Genomic DNA, 21,409 nt, shown 5'->3' with positions numbered 1-21,409 from the left:
GTTAGGTTAGGTTAGGTTAAGTTGGCTTAGGTTAGGTTAGGTTAGGTTAGTTTAGGTTAGGTTAGCTTATGTTAGGTTAGGTTGGGTTGGGTTGGGTTGGGTTAGGTTCGGTTAGGTTAGGTTAGGTTAAGTTGGCTTAGGTTAGTTTAGGTTAGGTTAGCTTATGTTAGGTTAGGTTGGGTTGGGTTAGGTTCGGTTAGGTTAGGTTAGGTTAGGCTAGGTTCGGTTAGGTTAGGTTAGGTTAGTTTAGGTTAGGTTAGCTTATGTTAGGTTAGGTTGGGTTGGGTTGGGTTAGGTTCGGTTAGGTTAGGTTAGGTTAAGTTGGCTTAGGTTAGTTTAAGTTAGGTTAGCTTATGTTAGGTTAGGTTGGGTTCGGTTAGGTTAGGTTAGGCTAGGTTCGGTTAGGTTAGGTTAGGTTCGGTTAGGTTAGGTTAGGTTAGGTTAGGTTATGTTAGGTTAGGTTGGATTGGGCTGGGACAGGTTGGGTTGTTTTACGACGTTTGGTTAGGTGAGTTATGTTAGATTGGATCTGGTCAGGACGGGATAAATTAGGTTAAGTGGTTAAAGTTAGGGTGTGTTGTGTTAGTTTAAGGTGGGTTAAGATGTGTGAGGTTAGTTTGAGTTTGTTCAGGTTAATTTTACGTTCGGTACAACGGGACATAACTCAAAATTCCTTCTGATAACCCCGGGGCCTACGCCTTTCCGGATTCATCCTGGTGGTTTTAGGCTTATGTTGGAGGGGTAGGATACACCGCTGGGAATGAACCCCAAATTGAGACGCCACGACAGATGATTTATGTTTTGAGGTCGTGGTCAAAAGTACCGAAGTCTAGTGGTTTGTCGGGGGGAGCCTTCAGACCGGGGGTGGGGCAGATACTCCTCATGGGACGCGGCGCACGGTTTGGGACGAGCCCCCTGTGGGCTATGTCGTGTCAGACAAGGTTAGGATCGGTATCTTTATCGTGTGTTCTTCGCACGTAGTGCATAGCGTCGTGTCTTTTAGTTCGTCAAATGTCGAGTCGATTCGAATCGAGAATCACTGGGCGGTTTTCGATGAAATTTGTTGTCGAGGGTGCGTCATTCTGCACGACCTCAGAATCGTAAGTTTTGATAGTCCTGTTAGCTGTGATATCAAAGTGATGGATGTGGGAAGTCGTGTGGTAGTAGACATTTAGGTGGCGCGATCTGGTGGCCAAAGTAGGAATTATAGAACAAGAACAACGCTGGTTTTATAGGGGGTGGGGTGTGTGATGTAAGGGTTCTGGCACCGGGGACAACGGCAAATTCGTATTTTAGAATTATCAACTACCGGCTATAACAAAATGGAGATGAGGAAACTTCTGAGGTGGTACCGATGCCAACGTTGTGTTAGCTAAACTAATTTTTGTTCAATTTTATCAGTCTAATCACAATAAAATATTATTATTAAATATTAAAATATTATTACAATTAACATTTAAATATTTAAAATATATTAAAATGATGCTTTCTATCGAAATGTTCGATTTACATTTAATATATTTTAAATATTTAAATGTTAATTGTAATAATATTTTAATATTAATAATAATATTTTATTGTGATTAGACTGATAAAATTGAACAAGCATATATTCAACACAATATGACGCAACATTATCATCTCATAAACTAATTTTGTTAACACTTCAATCCATGCGAAAGTGTCTGGATGTCCTGCTCCTTATTAGCATTTTTACAAAATTTTGATGTTCTTTCACACTCGTTTGTATTGGTGTTAGGTATACGTACTTGGATAATTAGAGGCTAGTATACATTTAATAAATCGCAATTTCAAGCTCTGTTCCTCAGCTAGGCGTGTTTTGGTGCCTGTGTTTTACCCGCGAAACTGGTTAATTAAGGTAATTACATTGTTACACATAATTAGACTTCTCTTTCACGATGTCCTGTAGGTTTTGATATTGTGTATCTGTACTGTATCTCTTTAATTTAGTAATTTTATTTCTTTACAGATTTTAATATATTATTTTATACTGAACTGTTGTTTTGATTGGCTTTGTTCAGCTGTTGTAAATTACACAAAAGAATTAAATTAATTTTATAAAATTATTGTTACAGAAATTACACGAAAAAATTAAATTAATTTTATTAAATTATTGTTGCATAAATTACACGAAATAATTAAATTAATTTTATTAAATTATTGTTACAGAAATGTCGGGGTATCTGTTGATAAGATTTCGTACAACATTGGCAGAACTTAAGATTACGTAACGAGAGAATAAATTATGATATATTTACCTGCAGTGACCATGTTTCGTGTACAGAATGAATAGAGAACTTTGTTGTAGAAATGCCTTTTGGCGGAGAACGCGCGTGATTGGAGCACGTCTGAACGTGTCCGGTACCGACGCGCACCAAATTTAATACGACTTATAGACTAATCCTGGCGTCATATGAATTGTTTCACTTATAATGTAATACGTGTTAATTCAGATTAGAGTTCGTTTATCCTCTGCGCCCTTGTAGATTCTGGCACAGTCTTCAGAAGTTCAGATACTTTGTTTACTGAAGCAACGGCGAGGACATGCTAATAACTAGATACTGCATTTTGAAGTCAGTTCTATAAAGTGAATGTTAGAGTACGCCAGCACACAGAGTCATTAACATCGATTTCTAGCCCTTTGGTAAGGGGGAAGGAAGTTCTCACCATTGCCACTCGCAAATTACCACGATATTGTACTCTCGATCGGATTGGCTTTATCGTCAAATACGTAGCGGCAATGCAAAGTAGTTGGTGTGTGGATTGGATTGATCCACGTGTTCAGATGTTCCGTGAAGGCTCCGTCTATAGTTCTGTTATCTGCGTGGAATCCATTTTCTGCAAGAAAGTGAAGTTCGTGTTTCCCTCCATGTCGTTGTCGCTGGACCTTCTGCTGTCCTTTTCGAAGTCTGAGTCCTCGGCTTTGAATCCTCCGGCCATGGGATTTACCACACTCTGGCTCCTGGACATGGCGGCGGCTGACAGTGGATTCACACTCACTCGCCTTCCGTATCCGTTGGCCAGCACAGGATTTACGCTCTCCCGTCGCACGGCCTCCAAGTCCGGGGTAAAGCCATCGTTGGACACACCATTCCTCGCGTACGGACTGAATTCCGGGTTTTCTTCGATGCCAATCAAGTCTGAATCCCCACTGCTTTGGCTGAAAGTGAACAATAATAGGGCTTATTTCCTTACATATTTGCTAGAACCGCCACGGTGGTCAAGCGTTGCCTTGTAATCCTGGGGGGTCTCGGGTTCGATTCCCGGCGGTGCCCGAATTTATAACTTCTGTTGGGCAAGGCCGTGGTCTAGGCAACACGGAGTTTTCCTCCGTGGCATCCCAACAATTACTCCATTCACACACAGAAGAAGGCAATGGCAAACCACTTCTGGATCATCTGCCAAGAACGTATATGAACAGGTCCCAGTCCGAGAAGAGAAAAGGATGGAAGGATCCTGTTCATATGGACCTGTCGTCAGACAGAACACTAAATAATAATAAGATGAGGTGGTCTAGCGGTTAGAACGCTGGCCTTGTAATCCTGGGGTCTCGGGTTCGATTCCCGGCGGTGCCCGAATTTATAACTTGTGTTGGGCAAGGCCGTGGTCTAGGCAACACGGAGTTTTCCTCCGTGGCATCCCAACAATTACTCCATTCACACACAGAAGAAGGCAATGGCAAACCACTTCTGGATCATCTGCCAAGAACGTATATGAACAGGTCCCAGTCCGAGAAAAGGATGGAAGGATCCTGTTCATATGGACCTGTCGTCAGACGGAACACTAAATAATAATAAGATGAGGTGGTCTAGCGGTTAGAACGCTGGCCTTGTAACCCTGGGGTCTCGGGTTCGAATTTATAACTTGTGTTGGGCAAGGCCGTGGTCTAGGCAACACGGAGTTTTCCTCCGTGGCATCCCAACAATTACTCCATTCACACACAGAAGAAGGCAATGGCAAACCACTTCTGGATCATCTGCCAAGAACGTATATGAACAGGTCCCAGTCCGAGAAAAGGATGGAAGGATCCTGTTCATATGGACCTGTCGTCAGACAGAACACTAAATAATAATAATTTGCTATAATGAGGCATTTAAATCTAAAGTTACTCCTTGCCTTGCGTTCATGACTGAGATTGGTGGACTTGTTAGAAAGCAGGCTACGAGAATTCCCATCGACGTCGCGCCAGTGGCTAGTAGCCTGTACCTTAAAGCACGGCACAAGTGATCGAGGGTGTCTTACGTTCTGAGAGCTGAAGACCCTGCTCTTGGTTACCGTTGCAGCCGTTTACTTACCTGGCGGTTTGATAGCTTTCTTGTTTCCAACGTCCTGTAAACTTCGTGTTTGATGTTACGGAATTATGATTAAATTGGTTACAAATAATATTTGTGATACTTTCTACCAGAGTTGGAATAATCCATATCTGATGTTTTAACGCCTCGGTGTGTTTACTTCCGGTGGCAGGCGATGGAAACTCCCGGAAGTTTTGAGATCTGCGTTCTTCGCCTGCGTGATCTACGTTAATCCTCGCTTCTTGTATGGCACTAAATATGCAGAAGCCAATGCATTTGTTTCGGAGTTACTAAAAAGCCTATAGAGAAGTAAACAATTCGTGTGTTGAAAAATTTGTCGCAGATAGCTGACAAGGGGCAGTCCTTACATTCAGTTGTCATGCGCGATGTTAACAGCCCTTATTAAACTCCAGAACTGTGCAGTCTCCTTCCCTACGATAATTGTTTTCGAGTTTAGATCGAATTAAAAATTCTGCAAAATTAGATTTTGTGTAATTTGTGTAAGGTTACGATAACGAAACGTCAAGTATTTGGCGAGAGATCATCCGACTAACGAAATGCAGGCCTACGTCTGTGTTCAGGTCCAGTGCGTCTCGTGTGAGGGAAATATCAGGACATAGTTTCAATTCAGAGGTTTAAAGTGACTTATTAGAGACGAAGTTACTTATAAATCAATGCATTCATGCACCTTTAAATTAATGACTGGATCACGGCGTCTAGAAATAAACTATTTTAAATTTTATGAACACACTAAAATGTTTTCAAAACACAAGAAATATTTTTCAATATTTCTGGTAATAAATTTACTGAAATCCAAGATATCTATCCTTACAAATAAATTATTCTTTCTACGTTCAATACAGTTTAATGAATAGCTTCTGTTCGTAAATTTAAGATATTATTTTATACCCAAAGCAGATTATCGGCCCATTTTTGCTGATTCAGTTTGAAAGGCAGTGATGAATATTACTGAAATGTAATGAGGACGAAATCCTTAGCAATATTCTAACTCTGTATTGACAAAGTAAACGAAATCATGTCCACCAAAACAAGCAGGAATTGAACACAGGATTCTCTCCGTACACGTCTTCATTATTCTTGGGATCATAGACGCCTAGAAAAATGTCATCTGTCCTTACACTTCAATTATTATTAATTTGAAACCGAAATCATCGCAGTTTTAATTTACCACATTCCTGCTTTCGATTTTGATCAAGCAAATATTTCGGGCTTCCCCGCACCCCGCGCATATCAGGCGAACCTGTCTCACCTTAAGGCGTCGAAGTTATGGCTGGAGACATTGTCGTTGCCCCATACGGGATTTGAACCCTCAACCGCGTGCTGGTTTGTGTTCGGCACCGCCATGCCGATTCTGTTGAGGCCCGAGTCCTGAGACCCGAACTTGGTGGTGGACAAGGCTTCCAAGCGACGGTTCAAGCTGTAACGAGATGTGAACAGGTGATCTTGTAGTATGGAAGCTACAGCGAAAAGTAGCCTGTCTTTTAAAACCTCCTTCTGAAGTGTTTTTAAATTACTTATGTTTACAGATCTTTACAGAAACGTCGGATTCAGTCAATTAGCTGTCCACCCCACTCACTGGCGCTGTAGTAGATCTTCTGCGCCTGAATTTATACGAGTTTAAACGTATTTGGGCTCAATTTAGAAAACTGAATAAATCATGGAATATATTGTCAGGAGCCAAAGCCTAGCCTCTGGATGCTTAAATACTCTTTACCGATTGTATATTCTGTAGCACGGAAAAATGTAAGGCAATACAAGTCTTTACTTTCCGAGCAATTGGGTGCAAAAGTAAACTGTAAAACAATTTCACGAATTTTGTGATTTTAATTACACAGGTAAACGAATTTGAAGTGAACGTTTTCCCAAAGTTCCAGTTTTTATTTCAACTAATCCCCACGTATTAAACGATGGAATTAGGCACGTTTTCGGGTATGACGGCTATCACGAATTTGTAAAACATCGCCATTATTTGAAATGTCATAAATATTAAATCCGGTTTCCAGGTGCAATTTGCCTCAACAAATCTGATGGCGCAAATATGCAAATATTTAGAGTTATAACTTTTGTACCAGGCTCCTGTTTTAAATTTAAATGTCGTCGTGGAATTTCATTTAGAAAGCTGGAATTTTTACCAAGTTTTAAAAAAGTATTTAATCTGTTATGAAAAAAATAATTATTTTTAGGATTTTAATCCATTTCAAAGAAATTAGAATTCGAAATTATGCACCACTGTGAGGTTTGGTTTCCCGATCGAACTTCGATGTGTTTCTTGTTTTGTTAGGATTGCGTGTAATGGATTTACCTTCTGGTTCTGATGAAGAAGGCCGCGAAGAGGATGACGACCAATGTCCCGAGGACCACCGAAACCACAATTAACACCGTTTGGAGAACACCTTCCATGTCAGCGGTAGTTTGACTCTCTGGGTCGCTGATCGATTCCAATACCAGCTTCTCTTCGAGTAGTGCGTCTCGCAATGCGTTGTACGTTTGTTTGTCAGTAAGTTTCCTAAAAGAAAAGTAAATTTATTCCTAGTGTCTACTGCGTGGAACGTGTCGATCGTTCGAGGTCTGATCTTTGCTCTGTGGACTGCGGGTTTGTCGGTTTGGGGAATCACGCTGAACAGTTTTATAAAATCCTTCTTTACATGAATTTAAACTCGAAATTAAGTTGCCTTTTTTAAATTATATATTTTAGAAGTATGCTTATAACAAAATTTACTAAGGTTCACAACGTTAATTTGGAATGACATCCATGTAGTGTTGCATTGAAACATCAATCTTGCTTCGACAACTTTACTGAAGAGACATTTGGCGTTCACTGGATATTTCTTGAAGGAAAAAAAACAAGTAGTTTCGTTATAAAGCAAAATTATAGTGACGAGGTTGGCGTGTTGTTAGAGGAAAGTGAACGGGGCGGATGATTCTAATTTAAGTGCAATGTAGTGAAATGATATTGGAAAGTGACATGGAAACTTAACTATACAGCAGACCTGTTCAGTTGACGTTTGAGTGTCGGGAAGATCGGGGAAAAGTGGAAAGGAGGACTTGCTGTTGGAACGTCACTTTCGTCCTACCCGAATGTTCAACGTCTATGAAAAACTCACCGCATCATCCAAAGTGATTTTTGGTGGAGGGGGCAGAAGTGAGTGGCTTCTAGAGTTATTTTTCAGTCGAAAGACAACGAGCACCGCAGGGATTAGGTTAGGTTAGGTTAGGTAAGGTTAGGTTAGTTTAGGTTATGTTAGGTTAGGTTATGTTGTGTTAGGTTATGTAGGTTAGGTAAGGTTAGGTTAGTTTAGGTTATGTTAGGTAAGGTTATGTTAGGTTAGGTTAGGTAGGGTTAAGTTAGGTTAGGTTAGGTAAGGTTAGGTTAGGTTAGGTTAGGTAAGGTTAGGTAAGGTTAGGTTAGGTAAGGTTAGGTTAGGTTAGGCTGTTTGCTGCAAAGCTCGTTATTGATCTTTTTTTCTAAGAGCAAGAGAGAATTCAGATGGTCTGGCATCCCTTTGGATAAACGCAAACACGAAATGTTTTTCCCCGGTTGGTTAAACTGTCCAGTGTAAACAAATGACGACGATCCAACCGCGGGCATGCAGGTCTATAAAAAACATTTCACTACTGGGAAAGAATCGTGAACACATGACACAGAAGAAGTCCCTGGTATTTCGATATTGCTTAATGCGACGACTGATTGTGTCTCGTCAATGTAACTTTTATCGTCTGATGTGATTCTGGCCCATGTTCACTGTGGCTTTGTTCCTGCGAAATGCACTGAATGTGATGTGTCCTGGGTTTGAAGCCTTCGTTTGGCATTACCTCGCACGTAGGACAAAGTGAGAAACATGCAGAAGTTGACAGAAACTTTCGTATTCAAGTTTGGAATTTTGTTCTTCGTTGTAAGCAGTAAACTTTTCCCAGAGTTTCCGTACGAACAAATCAAACCAATAATTTGTTGAGATGTGAGCCTTTCCATGAATCTTTTATATCAACTGGAATCATTCATCTTTTCTTCATCATCATGATACCGCATGATTGGCGACAAGGATAAAGAACCAAAAAGAAATCATTGGTAATTACTAAAGTTTATAACTCTTAAGATTTATTGAAGGGATATCGTATACACAATTAAAATTCAAAAAATTGAACATTTAACAAAAAATCAACTTCATGTATTGATCTGCTCTATCAATAAACATGGAAGCCAATGGTAGAATCGCAAGGAATGTGTTTGGAAAATATTTTGACTACAGTTTTGAGTTGATTTCCACCATTGTTTTACGTTGACTTCATTGTCGTGGGCAGTGGCAACTGTTGGAATCTACAATAACTCTTTGGATCCAACCTTTCGCGTGAACGTCTTCAACAGTTGCTCCAGGGTTCGGTACCAAACACTGTCATTATTGTCGGCAAAAATTTCAATACGCTTGTGTAACATAAATGAATCTCCCGAAGACGTGAACTGGCGTTACTCTCAGTACGAGGCCCAGCATTGCCGTATTACACCTGGGGTTTGATTTCAGGTTGTTTGCGTTTCTTAATTAAATTCTAGGCTCCTTAAGGTTCCAAATACACTTCATCGCACTGGTTTTAGGTACATCACGAAACACGCACACACATTCACTTACCTAGTTATTTCGGTTTTGTCAATCGGCTCTTGTTTATTTTCATCCACGAAATACGCGGTCACATCGGCTTTGTCGTCGATTGGTACACCTGAGTCCATTGATCTAGCCACCTTCTTGATGTTACTTTGACTGTCAAACACTTTTGTAAATATGTTGGCCATCTAGAAAAGGGAGGTGACAGTTTATGGAACAATTAGTTATATTCTATAAGTAGGGAAGAAATTTTTAAATAGCATATACGAGGTGCGATCGGAAAGTTTCTAGACTGCGCGTATAAAAACCCGTACACTTATCTCAGGTATTAAATTCATCCATCACCCTCGAAGTAGTTCCCCTGGGAGTGAACACAACGATCCCAGCGCCGCTGCCAAGCCTGGAAGCATCCCTGGAAATCTTTCTTTGTCAGCCTGTCAAGCACCATCTGCGATTCTGCCTGAATCTCTTCTATCGTCTCAAATCTCCTTCCCTTTAGCTGAATTTTCATCTTTGGGAAGAGGAAGAAGTCACACGGCGAATAAGGAGGGTGCGGGATGACGGCCATGGTGTTTGAGGCCAAAAACTGCCGAACTTTGAGGGCGGTGTGCGCTGGCGCGTTGTCATGATGCGTCGCATGTGGAGTTCTTCCTTTAGAATCAGCTGACAGGTCCCATAGCCTATCCCAACAATGTCGCACAAGTCGTTGATGGTACGACGTCGATCTCGTAACATTTTCGGGCGTTGTGCTCGAAGATGGTCGTCCAGAACGCTCGTCATCATCGACAGAGGTTCGGCCATTTTTAAAACGTGAATGCCACACAAAAGTTTGTGCACGACCCATTGCGGACTCCCCAAATGCTTTCTTTAGCATTTCATAGGTTTCCGTAGCCGTTTTGGCGAGTCTTTGGCAAAATTTGATGCACACGCCATTCCGAAATCGCAGGAGGGTCGGTGTAATGCACTACCAAAACGCCCGTAACTAAGAAACAAATGCTAATTCGATGATGCCGGCTGGCACACTGATTCACTATGAATGTAGGCCGCACCCCATAGCGGCAGAAGCTCGTAATACATCCGGTTCGCCCGCTATTGACACAGTCTTGAAACTTTCCGATCGCACCTCGTATTATGAGTTTTCGTAGCCTGTAAATTGTTATCTTTGTGTTTGCGTACAAAGCAATTGTAAAGAAGATCAGTACAAGAAGAAAGTGATAAAGAGGGCATGAAGACACTAGAAACGCGTAACTATTTTATGAAACGTGGACGAGCCCAGGGTAGGACGTTCATAATAAAAGGAGTTAAGAAATTGTCAAATGAACTTGATCTCTCATATTGGTCCAGTTGGCAGGACTTCAGAATTGTTTCTGTCTTAATCCTATTAGCCACGACAAGCTTGTCAAGGAGGACTGAAAAATTCGGGCAGCTGCTTCAATTATATTTGCATATTTCTAGTTTTTTATTATTTCTGAGAATGCAGTATGCAGGATGCTACTGTGATAACACGAAGATCCGAAAGCAGGCAGAGAGAGGTTGTGCTTTGATGTCTGAGTAAAACAGTATGAAAAACTTTTGCAGTAACCAGCGGTGAGAAAGCTCGCCAGGCCATTTCTACTGCAGACAGAGGAAATCGCGATGGTTTGACACGTAGCACGAATGTAGGCACAAGATAAATGAACAGATTTAAAACATAAACCTCTCCAGAAGAGTCTGATTATTTCGCAACAACGAACTTTGATATAAGGTAGTATATTACTCCATATTTATTAATGTTTTATTTATTGAAATCATTGCTTTACAGACTAATATTGAACATCAGATGAACCACACGATATAAAAAAACAATACCTTCGTTCCAATATATAAGAGTAATCTGATAACAACATTTCAATAAATTGCATAACATTGTAAATGATTGTAATTCGAATTTTTAAATTTTACCCATCTAATTTATACCTGAGGACGGTTAAATATAACCGAAACATGTCGTAAGAGACGTTCCAATTTGTAAATCGATCATTCGATGCGGAACGTGAAATGATATTTTAAATATTTTATATTTTATTATCTTATTAAAATTGTTATTTGACGGAAAATATTAAAATATTAACGAACTTGGAGTACGATATTTGCATAAATGTGATGTACTATAGGCAGTGTCCTTAGACGTGTGGCTTAAAGTGGGTCGCGTCCATTCACTTAGGTGTTGGTTCTTATTCAGTCATTAAGGTCGGCGAATGTATATGCTAAAACACCTCAGATTTCAATACGTTCAGATATCATCACGCCTACATCAAAATACATATTTTTCTTCATTAAGAAACAATTTGTGGTATTTCAGAATATACAACTTCAGTACAACTTCCGCGCAGCTGCTGTGAGTCTTAATTACCTTAAACGTATATTCTGATTTTTAAAGAGTAGAAGAGCTTATGAAAATAAATATTGACTGGAAAATTAAAAAAAAAACTCAAAATGTCGTGCTGTATCAGCCCCAAAATAGGCATCTGCTTTAGGCCGATATTTCCTTTATTAAATATAACCGGATGTATTAGCACTAAATATTTGTATTAATTAATATGACAGTTATTCAAATTACAATGCAAAATCAATTATAATATTATTGATGCGTCAACCTACTTTATAAATAAATTTTGCAAATTGCAGATAACTCACCTGAAGCTTCCGTGATTCGGCGTAGGTCGCATTGTTTTGGAACCGCATGGTCACGTGGTTATTTTCTGTTATGATATATATTTGACAAGCAACTTCGTCCCTGTTGTTTCCTGCGAAACAGATAGAAATTTAGCATTTAAATCATACAAATCTTCCGGACAGCTGATCGGCTTTCATTAAGTCCACACATTAAGCCAAATGTTTTAAGTTTCTAACATCTGATAAACAATTACGAATTTAATTTTGTCCGGAAGCGAAGATATTATATTAAGCACAGGCGTATAATTTTAACTTAGAATTTTTACTTTTCCTATTTGTTTTAGTGTACTTAACAGTAAATCGCGTAATTTTCATATTTGTACACAGGTTATATATTTTAAATCACCAAATACACCGATTACATTTCGTGTTGAATCCCAGCATTAAATGTTAATTCAGTGTTTATTAAATACTGTGAGCTGCATTTCACATTAAATATTTTTTTTAAAAAAATAGATACTTGTTTTTCGAAGGTTCTACCCCGCAGACTATAAGAAACTTTAAAAACTCTGATAGTCATTTTCCTGTATGTAGAGGATATGAATACAGACGTAAACACGACAAACGAGCTCTGCCCTTCAGAGGGATAAACAGACCTGTGTCCATGACTTCAAGGTTAAACTTGAACAAGCCCTTCAGAGCACTGTCTTGAACATTAAAATTCAGCAACAGCGTGTTCTCCTGAATTCTAAACGGATCGCGGTTCTGCCACTGCTGAAGAGAGCTGTCGGTCACTTCCATGGTCCCATCAATGATCCGGTACGTCAGTTTGTCATCGAAATCGCCATCAGTTGCCTGCAAAGAAATAATAAACAACCAATTCAAATGCCTGTTATCATACTTTGCAAGTACCAACATTGTAAGAAGTAATTTAGGTTTTGAGCATCTGTGTCTCCAGTTATGAGGGTATGGCTAGGAACTGAAGACCAGATTTCCAACCCCCTCGGAGACAAAGGATTTATCTTGTAGCCTCTGCGTTCCTCTGTCGCCCTCCAGGTATCTTTTCCCCGGGGGTGAAGGGTGGCTGACCACCCACTCCCATCTGGTGCCGAGGTCAAGAACGAGCACGACCTGGACATCTTGTCCACACCAAGTCCCTCGATGGGCAGTAGTGGGACAGATTTCGCGTCCGTAATTATTTACATCCCCTCAGTCCTCAGTGTAAGAAATGGCCTGCCATTTCCCTCACGTCGCTTGCTGTAGCCGAGTCGGATTGGATTGAGCTGCCTTCTACCGAGTTGTCGGCTGAGATATGGCGAGGCTTTCCTTTGACTCGCTGAGTTTGGTTAGGTTAGGTTAGATTGGGTTAGGTTAGTTAGGTTAGGTTAGATTAGTTTAGATTGGGTTAGGTTAGTTAGGTTAGGTTAAGTTAGGTTAGGTTAGGTTAGTTAGGTTAGGTTAGGTTAGTTAGGTTAGGTTAGGTTAGGTTGGGTTAGGTTAGGTTAGGTTAAGTTAGGTTAGGTTAGGTTAGGTTAGGTTAGTTTAGGTTAGGTTAGGCTAGATTGGGTTAGGTTAGTTAGGTTAGGTTGGGTTAGTTTAGGTTAGGTTAGGTTAGGTTAGGTTAGATTGGGTTAGGTTAGGTTAGGTTAGTTAGGTTAGGTTAGGTTAGGTTGGGTTAGTTTAGGTTAGGTTAGATTAGGTTAGGTTAGGTTAAGTTAGGTTAGGTTAGGTTAGTTTAGGTTAGGTTAGGTTAGGTTAGTTTAGGTTAGGTTAGGTTAGGTTAGGTTAGGTTAGGTTAGTTAGGTTAGTTTGAGATTACTTGGGATCGAACTGAGAGATTGGACTCGATGTTAGCTGACGAGTAATCCCGTGGTTTGGCAAGTCGGAAGGCTCTTGTGCCGAACAAGGTCTGACGGAAGTCACCGACGGTTATGCGAGGTTGACTGACGCCCGGCGAGCGAGTCATTCGAAGCTGCCCCTAAAAATGTAACCAAGTTGGTGCAACAAGTAGTTTCTGACTGCTCTGCAAACCTGCCTGGGGTTTTCCGTTCTCTCTTCGTCGGTTGTAAGGCAAATCCTAAAATGCAATTTAAAGGGGGCATAGCCCGACTACCTTCGTCATGGAGGCCACGGCGACATCAACCTGTCTGGGTTCGACTCCCTGACATCCATCGAACAAAGTCCTTTTCGCGAAGGTTACCTGTGAGATCTTCCTAACGTGAACACGTCAGCGCATCGGTCCCAAATCTTAAGCACATCCCAAGTGACTGTTTACAAGGCGCCGTCTACCGTTTCCAGCCGTGTATTTTGTTCGCAGACATGGTCTAATCTGGCAAGGTAGGATGTATATAGCTCTTTGCTTTAAATAATTAGGAATATAGTGGCCGTGGCTGATTTCAAGGAACTTTACATGCTTGCGGACGTTTTATTTATTGGAGGCAACTGCTCTGAAAAGAGAGCTTTTACGAAACGAGGGTTTTAGCCAACCTTCGCTCATCGCATTTCCTGTTTAAACGTGGTGTGAAGAGCTTGGATAGATTGAAAATAACAAATCAGAAGTTATTGGTTGATCTCAGGGCGCATCTGGATTTACGCTCTCGTCGCAGGACCAGTTGTCGACGACTGTATTGGCTATTAGCAAACTTTGGAAAATCGAGACTTTGGAAGTAGAATACCTCGGTTCTATGACAGTTTTCCTTTCTCGTCGTCACTAAATGTACGGATAAGATGGCGTCCGGCGATTGAGGGATGGGTAAATGTAAGGCTGTCCAGCTACACGCCATGTAGGCGCTTGGGGGGAGAGGAGGTATAGCTCCTACTCATTCTTGACCTCAGCACCAGATGGGGGTGAATGGTCAGCATCACGCCCCGGCCGGCCTTACCCCCGGGAAAGGACCCCGGTACCCATCGGATAGGAGGCTGGGTGGGCCCCAGAGCCGGTCTGGACGCAGTGGCTAGAGGAAAAATCCTCTGCCCCCGTCGGGGATCGAACCATGGCAAAAGTCACGTAATGATACTCACAGTGAATGTTGTCAAGCTGTCCCCGGATTTGTCTCCGGTATTAATACCTGCTGCATACAGAGATTTTGTGAATGCTGGAGGAGTATCAATTTCATCGATCACCTGAAACAGATAATTCAGTAAATTTTACATCCTAGCATTCTGTTGTGGAGATACTACGTAATTAATTATGTTAAATTTTGCCGTCACATAGAGGAAATTGACACCAAAGTATACAATTAATAAATACAGACTCTACACATACAAAAAAACTTGAAACATTGGCTATTTTTCAAATCTTAATTTACATTTTGACAGAACACGAAAGAACCATTTTGTGACCGGCAGAAATATTGTTTAAGGGGTGCATTCTGTTATGTGCTGATCGTTAGGTTGGCCGTCCGTCTACACAACAATTTTTCATTGTAGTTCCAATTTTTATTAAGATCCACTACATGTTTCGACCTAAATTGGTCATCATCAGGAGGGTTCTCTTTAAGTGTTCGAAACAAACATATATGACTGCTAATTTGTTTAAATATTTTCTGTTGCGGATTTCACCAGTTAAACGACATCTTCTTAAGCAGCTTTACTATTTAAGTAGAGTTGACTGTGCAGATGTATTCGCAGTCGCGGAGCTTTAGTTGGACTGAAGGTCTTGGTTGATGTTGGGGGGGGGGGGTGGTTTTAAGTCATTGTATCTTCCAAGGTGCCTTATGAATGTCCAACTTATACAACATATTGGGAAAATCCTGTGTCACGTTTCTTAGCTTTCATATCCCTAACACAGACATAAGAAATCTGTAAGGCTGTGTCTTGCATAGAATAAAAGTAAAAGGATTGTTTTCAAAAATTACTGAATATTAAGTTGTCTTCGTTGTCTTAATTAGTCTGTTTCAGCACACAAATTGTAAAGATGCATTTTTTGCGATAAGTTAACGCAAAAATCCTTCGCGAGGTTTCGCGTTAAGACTACCTGCTTCTTTGTACAGACTACTGAATGAAATTCTATTAAATGTGGTATAGATAACAGAAATATTTGTGGGCGAATTTAGCTGTACGTTTCTACTTTTGTTTTGAAGAGTAAACCGTAATTATACATGGGTTAAGGTTGCTCGAAGTCATAGCATTCGTCCTTCCTGCCCGGAGTTCCGATTCGTGGAGCCTAACGAGATGGAATGTCCGAATAAAGTGGCAGGCCAGTATTCGCAGAACGCATGGAGGTTTCCTCCTACGCCCTGCTCATTCGTGACCTTGTGGTTACCACAGGAACGACTACGCCTTGACTCTACTGTGGTCAGAAGCAACCATGTAAGAATATGTAATCTGCACAGTGATATTACGTCGATTTAAAAGTGTTGGTCTTCTAAAGTTAACCACGACTTAAATACATTTTTAGACGTCAAGACAAATTTGGTGTTGCGAAGTAATAATTCCGGAACAATTTCGGTGTCTTAAATGACGTACGCTTAAGTAAGTGAACTCAGCTCTTCAAACGAATAAAATTATTAAGGGCTTCGTTGTTTTATTCAGGTCCGTTCCAACATATCTTAAAGTGAAAGTCGTAATTGCGTCTGCCTGAAGATATCTGTCTTCTGGTCTTCTGGGTTATTGTGCCCTGATGATGGAGGCAGAAAGGACCTCTGAAACGTCAAATCCTACGCTTATGCCTGTCTACCAGAATTAGGTCACAGAAGCAAGTTTTGGGGTACAGACGGACGCATTCACACAGCGACGTGTGCAATAAGGATTTGAGAAATAACAGCCATGAACTAATATCTGGTAGACTCGCGCGTTAATTTGTGTTACGAAGGGTAATTTGAACTTACGTTTATTGTAATCCTGAGCCTGCTATTTTCTCCGGGTAAAGTTTGGGGTCCATTTTCGAAGTTAGTGACGACAACTGTCAGAACATACACGTTCACAACTTCCCTATCAAGCTCCTTCTTCAGTGAGATGATACCACTCTCTTTCTCCAGATGGAATACGTCTTCATTTCCATCTGAAACAAATCATGCGTAATTCAGAACTGCTTTAGGTCGTGTGAAGTTCTTCGTTACTGCCATAAATTTTGTATTTAAACACAATGAACTATTTCTGGAAACGGTAATTGATTTCGGTTATTTATTATACTAAAAATCAAGATCCTCTGTAATTTATCCATGCATTCACAGTCATGCGTCATGTTGAATCTAAAAACCTTTTTGGGTGAAAAGTGAACTGCACAGTTGATACAGTGTTTGTATGCACATGTTTCATCTCTTAATAACTTAATGACTTTGATTTGAAACTTTCTAGTATAAATTTTGTTGTGAATTTAAGAACCCGCGAGGATAGAAGTGAAAAAGATTTCTACGCTGTATATTTTATAACGTAACCTTGGATCCAATTAGCTTTGAATTTAATTTATAAGTAATAAGTAGCGTTGTTAATCATTAGCTTTTTTAACAGTAGATTTTGCTGCAACAAATCAGTAAAGTATAAAAATCTGAGAACGTTTGTCGACAGTAATTCTCGAGACTTCAGATTCATTGAACTGAAGTTCTGTGAACAATATTTTATTTTAAATTAAATAAATATGTGGTCCTTCATTAATTATTTCTGTTGCAGAATAAATACCTCAATATGCACGATTATAAATGTCATGGTATAAATTCCAGTAATTAGTAATTATTTATTAGAGAATGAGTGTAACGAACGTGCTTACCATGAATGAAATAATAAATGTTGTCCTTACAAACGTCTCCTTCTTCGCAATCTTCATCATCATTTCGATCTGTTACTTTAATATCAATTCCTTTCTCTTCTCCTAATCCCGTTTTGTTTTCTGTTAAAAGATTAAAATCAGCGAGTAAGTAAATAAATAAACAGTGTAATGAAAGTATGAGGTTGAAAAAGCAGGAAGGGACCTCAACGGCGATGGAACAGTCCATTTGCTGCCGAAATCCCTCAGCTTTGCCGATGTACGAGGTGCGATCGGAAAGTTTCCAGATGCGCTTATAAAAACCCGTACACTTATCTCAGGTATTAAATTCATCCATCACCCTCGAAGTAGTTCCCCTGGGAGTGAACACAACGATCCCAGCGCCGCTGCCAAGCCTGGAAGCATCCCTGGAAATCTTTCTTTGTCAGCCTGTCAAGCACCATCTGCGATTCTGCCTGAATCTCTTCTATCGTCTCAAATCTCCTTCCCTTTAGCTGAATTTTTATCTTTGGGAAGAGGAAGAAGTCACACGGAGCTTAGAAAGGAAGTTGGGGTCGGTTCTTGCAAGATCTTTGAGCTCCTGACAAACGAGAAGTCGATTCTGCTTCTGGTCCTCAGACAGGATGCGTCGCATGTGGAGTTCTTCCTTTAGAATCAGCTGACAGGTCCCATAGCCTATCCCAACAATGTCGCACAAGTCGTTGATGGTACGACGTCGATCTTCGTAACATTTTCGGGCGTTGTGCTCGAAGATGGTCGTCCAGAACGCTCGTCATCATCGACAGAGGTTCGGCCATTTTTAAAACGTGAATGCCACACAAAAGTTTGTGCACGACCCATTGCGGACTCCCCAAATGCTTGCTTTAGCCTTTCATAGGTTTCCGTAGCCGTTTTGGCGAGTCTTTGGCAAAATTTGATGCACACGCCATTCCGAAATCGCAGGAGGGTCGGTGTAATGCACTACCAAAACGCCCGTAACTAAGAAACAAATGCTAATTCGATGATGCCGGCTGGCACACTGATTCACTATGAATGTAGGCCGCACCCCCTAGCGGCAGAAGCTCGTACTACATCCGGTTCGCCCTCTATTAACACAGTCTTGAAACTTTCCGATCGCACCTCGTATTCAGAAATAGCCCTTTACCTGACAATATTCTGAACCCGCTGACTCCGGTAAAATTCATTTTTACTCTCTCACCTACGCCTAGGACTATGACGTGGTTATTACCTTGTGACTTCTCATCTGAAATTCTACATAAATTTATTATTTCACCGCGTGTATTAAATATCCCATTCGTCTAATCTCCATCGACTTAATCCACGGGGAAAAAAAACATATTGAAATCCAAATTCTTTCATAAAATTTCCTTAACAGTATTGTCAGCAGCAAATGTTTTACACGTGCACAGTTTCACGAAGAAAGGAGCGCGGGAGGCAGGCGAACGATTGCCCGAATATTGGCTAATAGAAAACCCCGTTGAAAGACCAGAATAAATATTTGATTGATAATTAAATGCAGCTTAACTTTTCCTTCTATACCAATTGAGGAAATGTTTCACATTCGACAACTTGCAGTGTACATTTTCAATATTCAGGACTTCAACTCGTGGAAGCCAAAGTTTCTCACTGTCAGCTGAAGTGCGGAAGGAAATTTTTTAATCGGAAAAATTGACCTCTAATGATATTTTTGCTTTCAAGTCCTGGTGACCACTTTATAACACGAAAAAATCCTTCTCACATGAACCTGTTTTCCATTTTTTTTTTAAGATTTCGTTGCTTTGATCGGATAATATTACATTTATTTTCTAATATATATTATTATTATTGTTTTTATAATGAGGCCGACGTATTAACACACACCTATCGCACAAATGTTTGTCACAGACAAGAAAAATAACAATCCAAATCATATAAAATATATTTACTTTACAATTAACGCTTGTCCAACGCGTTCATCCTAAATTTTGGACATGTTTTCGCGTTGTCAATTTCAGTGTTTCTAGTACGAGTATATGTCACGCAGGATTTTTAAACTCTTCGCCATATCGTCTAGAAATTTCTAGTTTGTGCTGAATTAGTTGCAAATAGTTCTCCGTAATTTGCTCAAATTTTGCACTTGTGAAAAAAATATATTTCTCAAATCGGCTATTCAGATATTTTATGCTGGTTACAAAAAGATTAGCTGTCCCATTAAACAACTGTGGGCAGTCGGAAAACCTAAACTAATTGTTTTTAGTGAAGATTATTGAAAAATATAGATATAAACGCCTTAGATTTTTATTTCGTAGTCATATATGCCCCTCTTACCTGTAAAACTTGTTTCCCATTCGGGTTCAGCGAATGTAGGTTCGTATTGAATGTTTACTTTCATTCTTACGAAGGTCTCTTTGTCTGCGCACTGTTGAAAATCTTTGCTCTCGCCGTCACATGCAGTTACCACAATCTGTAAGATCAAGACAGATTAATTTTAATGAACTGTTTAACTTTCATGTGCAACTTTCAAGCAAATAGCAAACCGATACTTGTTTTGGCAGTTACCACATATTTTTAATTCATACACAACATTACTATTATGTTCAATATTTGTCTACACTTTCGTATTAGCATTAGATTTGTTAGATAGCCAGTGAATCTCGGCTAAAAGTTCGTTTTATTGTATTCCTTAGTAAAAATATCTGTTTGGAAATGTTTCTTGAAAGTCGTCCAAAAACACGAGTTTGGAAAATCGCTGTTATGATGAAATTTTCAGAAAGACGATAAATGTTTTAATGATTGGAACACTAATTACTTCCTTTGTCTCTGTTTGTAATGTAAAATGATTCTGAAAGTACAAAATTTCAGTCTGTGTGTCTGCTGGGCAAATGTCAAAATCAGCTATGTACTTTACGAAGCAGTTTTTTAATACTGAACACTTACTCGTGTTCTCAGAAAGGTAACTTACATGTTTTAGTCTCAAATTTAAATTTCTTTAATGTCCCACGATATCGTTCGGAAAATCTATTTCCATGCATTATAGATATAGAGATATTTGTGCATATGTCAGATTGATTGCACGCATGTAATCTGGAACAGTTCTTACGTTATGTGAAGTTTTGTTTCGTTGTATTTTGATAAGCTATAATTAATTCGCAGGAGATGGAATCAATAAGATGTCAGCCTTATTTAGTAAAGAGATGTATTTTGAAACTTCTTACCTTGAACCTGTTTGACATATCCTCAGTAAACTCTTGTTTCAGCCAAATTTCGTTATGAGACAAGGTGAGGTACTCCATCGCCGTATCTGCAAAGAAGCCAGGAACATGCACCCAATCAAACTGTGTCCCTAATCTCTATGTCCGGAGATAGGGATTAGCTCTATCTAGTGGGCCCAACTGTGTAGGAACCCGAAGACGGAGATTGAATCCCATCTCCGAAACGTCGGTTTTTACGTTTTATATTTACTAGACGATGGATAATATCCAAGGAAATTTTTATTCAATTGACTCTTCACCATCGTCAAGAAGTTTTAGATTTGAGTTTCTATTGTAATGAATTTTTGAACTACGTCGCCACGCGAAGTCTGTGGCATTTGTAATACATGGCTTTCAAAACTATAATTCCCTTTTAATTTTGTTAGCAATTATATTTTGAAACTGAAACGGTTTATGAGATTTTCAACGTACGAATGCTAAAAATTGACAACTGATATCAAGTAGATCGACGAATGTGACCACGAAGTCACAACCAGAACGGACACCGCAGCAGTTTGCGATAGTACTAAGTTGTGCGCATTTAATTACTGGTCTTAGTCCCCTGCCCAAAACTGCACATAACACGGTCAAAATTTATCTAACAAGGATATTGCAGGGACAGAGGCAGTAACCTCAATAATCTTCCCTGGGTTCAAATCGCGGTAAGAATTATTTTGATTTCTTTGGATCGCAAACTTGGCGTGATACAAGAACCGGACCAAGGCCGGAGTTGTCTGTTTTGGAAAGAAGGTTATTATTATTATTTATTTGACTGCAAATGGGTTTTTACTCGGTGGCAGTGGTCCTACAATAAGACACAACAGAACAATGAGACAGAACAAAACAATAAGACACAAAAAACATAAGACAACAAAAACAATAAGAAACAAC

At 39.9% G+C, this 21,409-nt stretch overlaps 1 protein-coding gene and 1 long non-coding RNA gene across 3 annotated transcripts in view; one reads left to right on the top strand and one right to left on the bottom strand.

Moving 5' to 3' along the window:
* Positions 1-21,409, top strand: part of LOC110834989 (uncharacterized) — a 340,098-nt gene that overhangs the window by 278,058 nt on the left and 40,631 nt on the right. Inside the window, exon 5 of one of the 2 annotated variants that reach the window (XR_002544740.2) lies at positions 6,616-6,704. The exons of the other annotated variant lie outside the window; for it this stretch is intronic. This is a non-coding gene — a long non-coding RNA (uncharacterized LOC110834989). Of the gene's footprint in view, positions 1-6,615; positions 6,705-21,409 lie in introns of those variants that run through there. 2 annotated transcript variants of the gene reach the window in all.
* Positions 2,147-21,409, bottom strand: part of LOC110834987 (cadherin-AgCad1) — a 61,221-nt gene continuing 41,958 nt past the window's right edge. Inside the window, exons 21-31 of the mRNA XM_022074765.2 lie at positions 20,483-20,568; positions 19,596-19,731; positions 17,292-17,411; positions 16,414-16,586; positions 14,606-14,707; positions 12,241-12,439; positions 11,606-11,715; positions 8,957-9,117; positions 6,637-6,840; positions 5,584-5,751; positions 2,147-3,181 (exon numbers count right to left, since the gene is read on the bottom strand). Of these exons, the coding sequence (XP_021930457.2) occupies positions 2,827-3,181; positions 5,584-5,751; positions 6,637-6,840; positions 8,957-9,117; positions 11,606-11,715; positions 12,241-12,439; positions 14,606-14,707; positions 16,414-16,586; positions 17,292-17,411; positions 19,596-19,731; positions 20,483-20,568 (1,814 nt within the window). The 3' untranslated portion in view covers positions 2,147-2,826. The remainder of the gene's footprint in view (positions 3,182-5,583; positions 5,752-6,636; positions 6,841-8,956; positions 9,118-11,605; positions 11,716-12,240; positions 12,440-14,605; positions 14,708-16,413; positions 16,587-17,291; positions 17,412-19,595; positions 19,732-20,482; positions 20,569-21,409) is intronic.

The sequence above is a fragment of the Zootermopsis nevadensis genome, unplaced genomic scaffold (assembly GCF_977971745.1).
Source record: "Zootermopsis nevadensis isolate Lab colony 2312 unplaced genomic scaffold, Znev_1.0 Znev_ptg000008l, whole genome shotgun sequence".
In the NCBI taxonomy this organism is placed as follows: domain Eukaryota; kingdom Metazoa; phylum Arthropoda; class Insecta; order Blattodea; family Termopsidae; genus Zootermopsis; species Zootermopsis nevadensis.
Note: the sequence above shows the minus strand (reverse complement) of the source record. Positions and strands in the feature narration are given on the sequence as shown.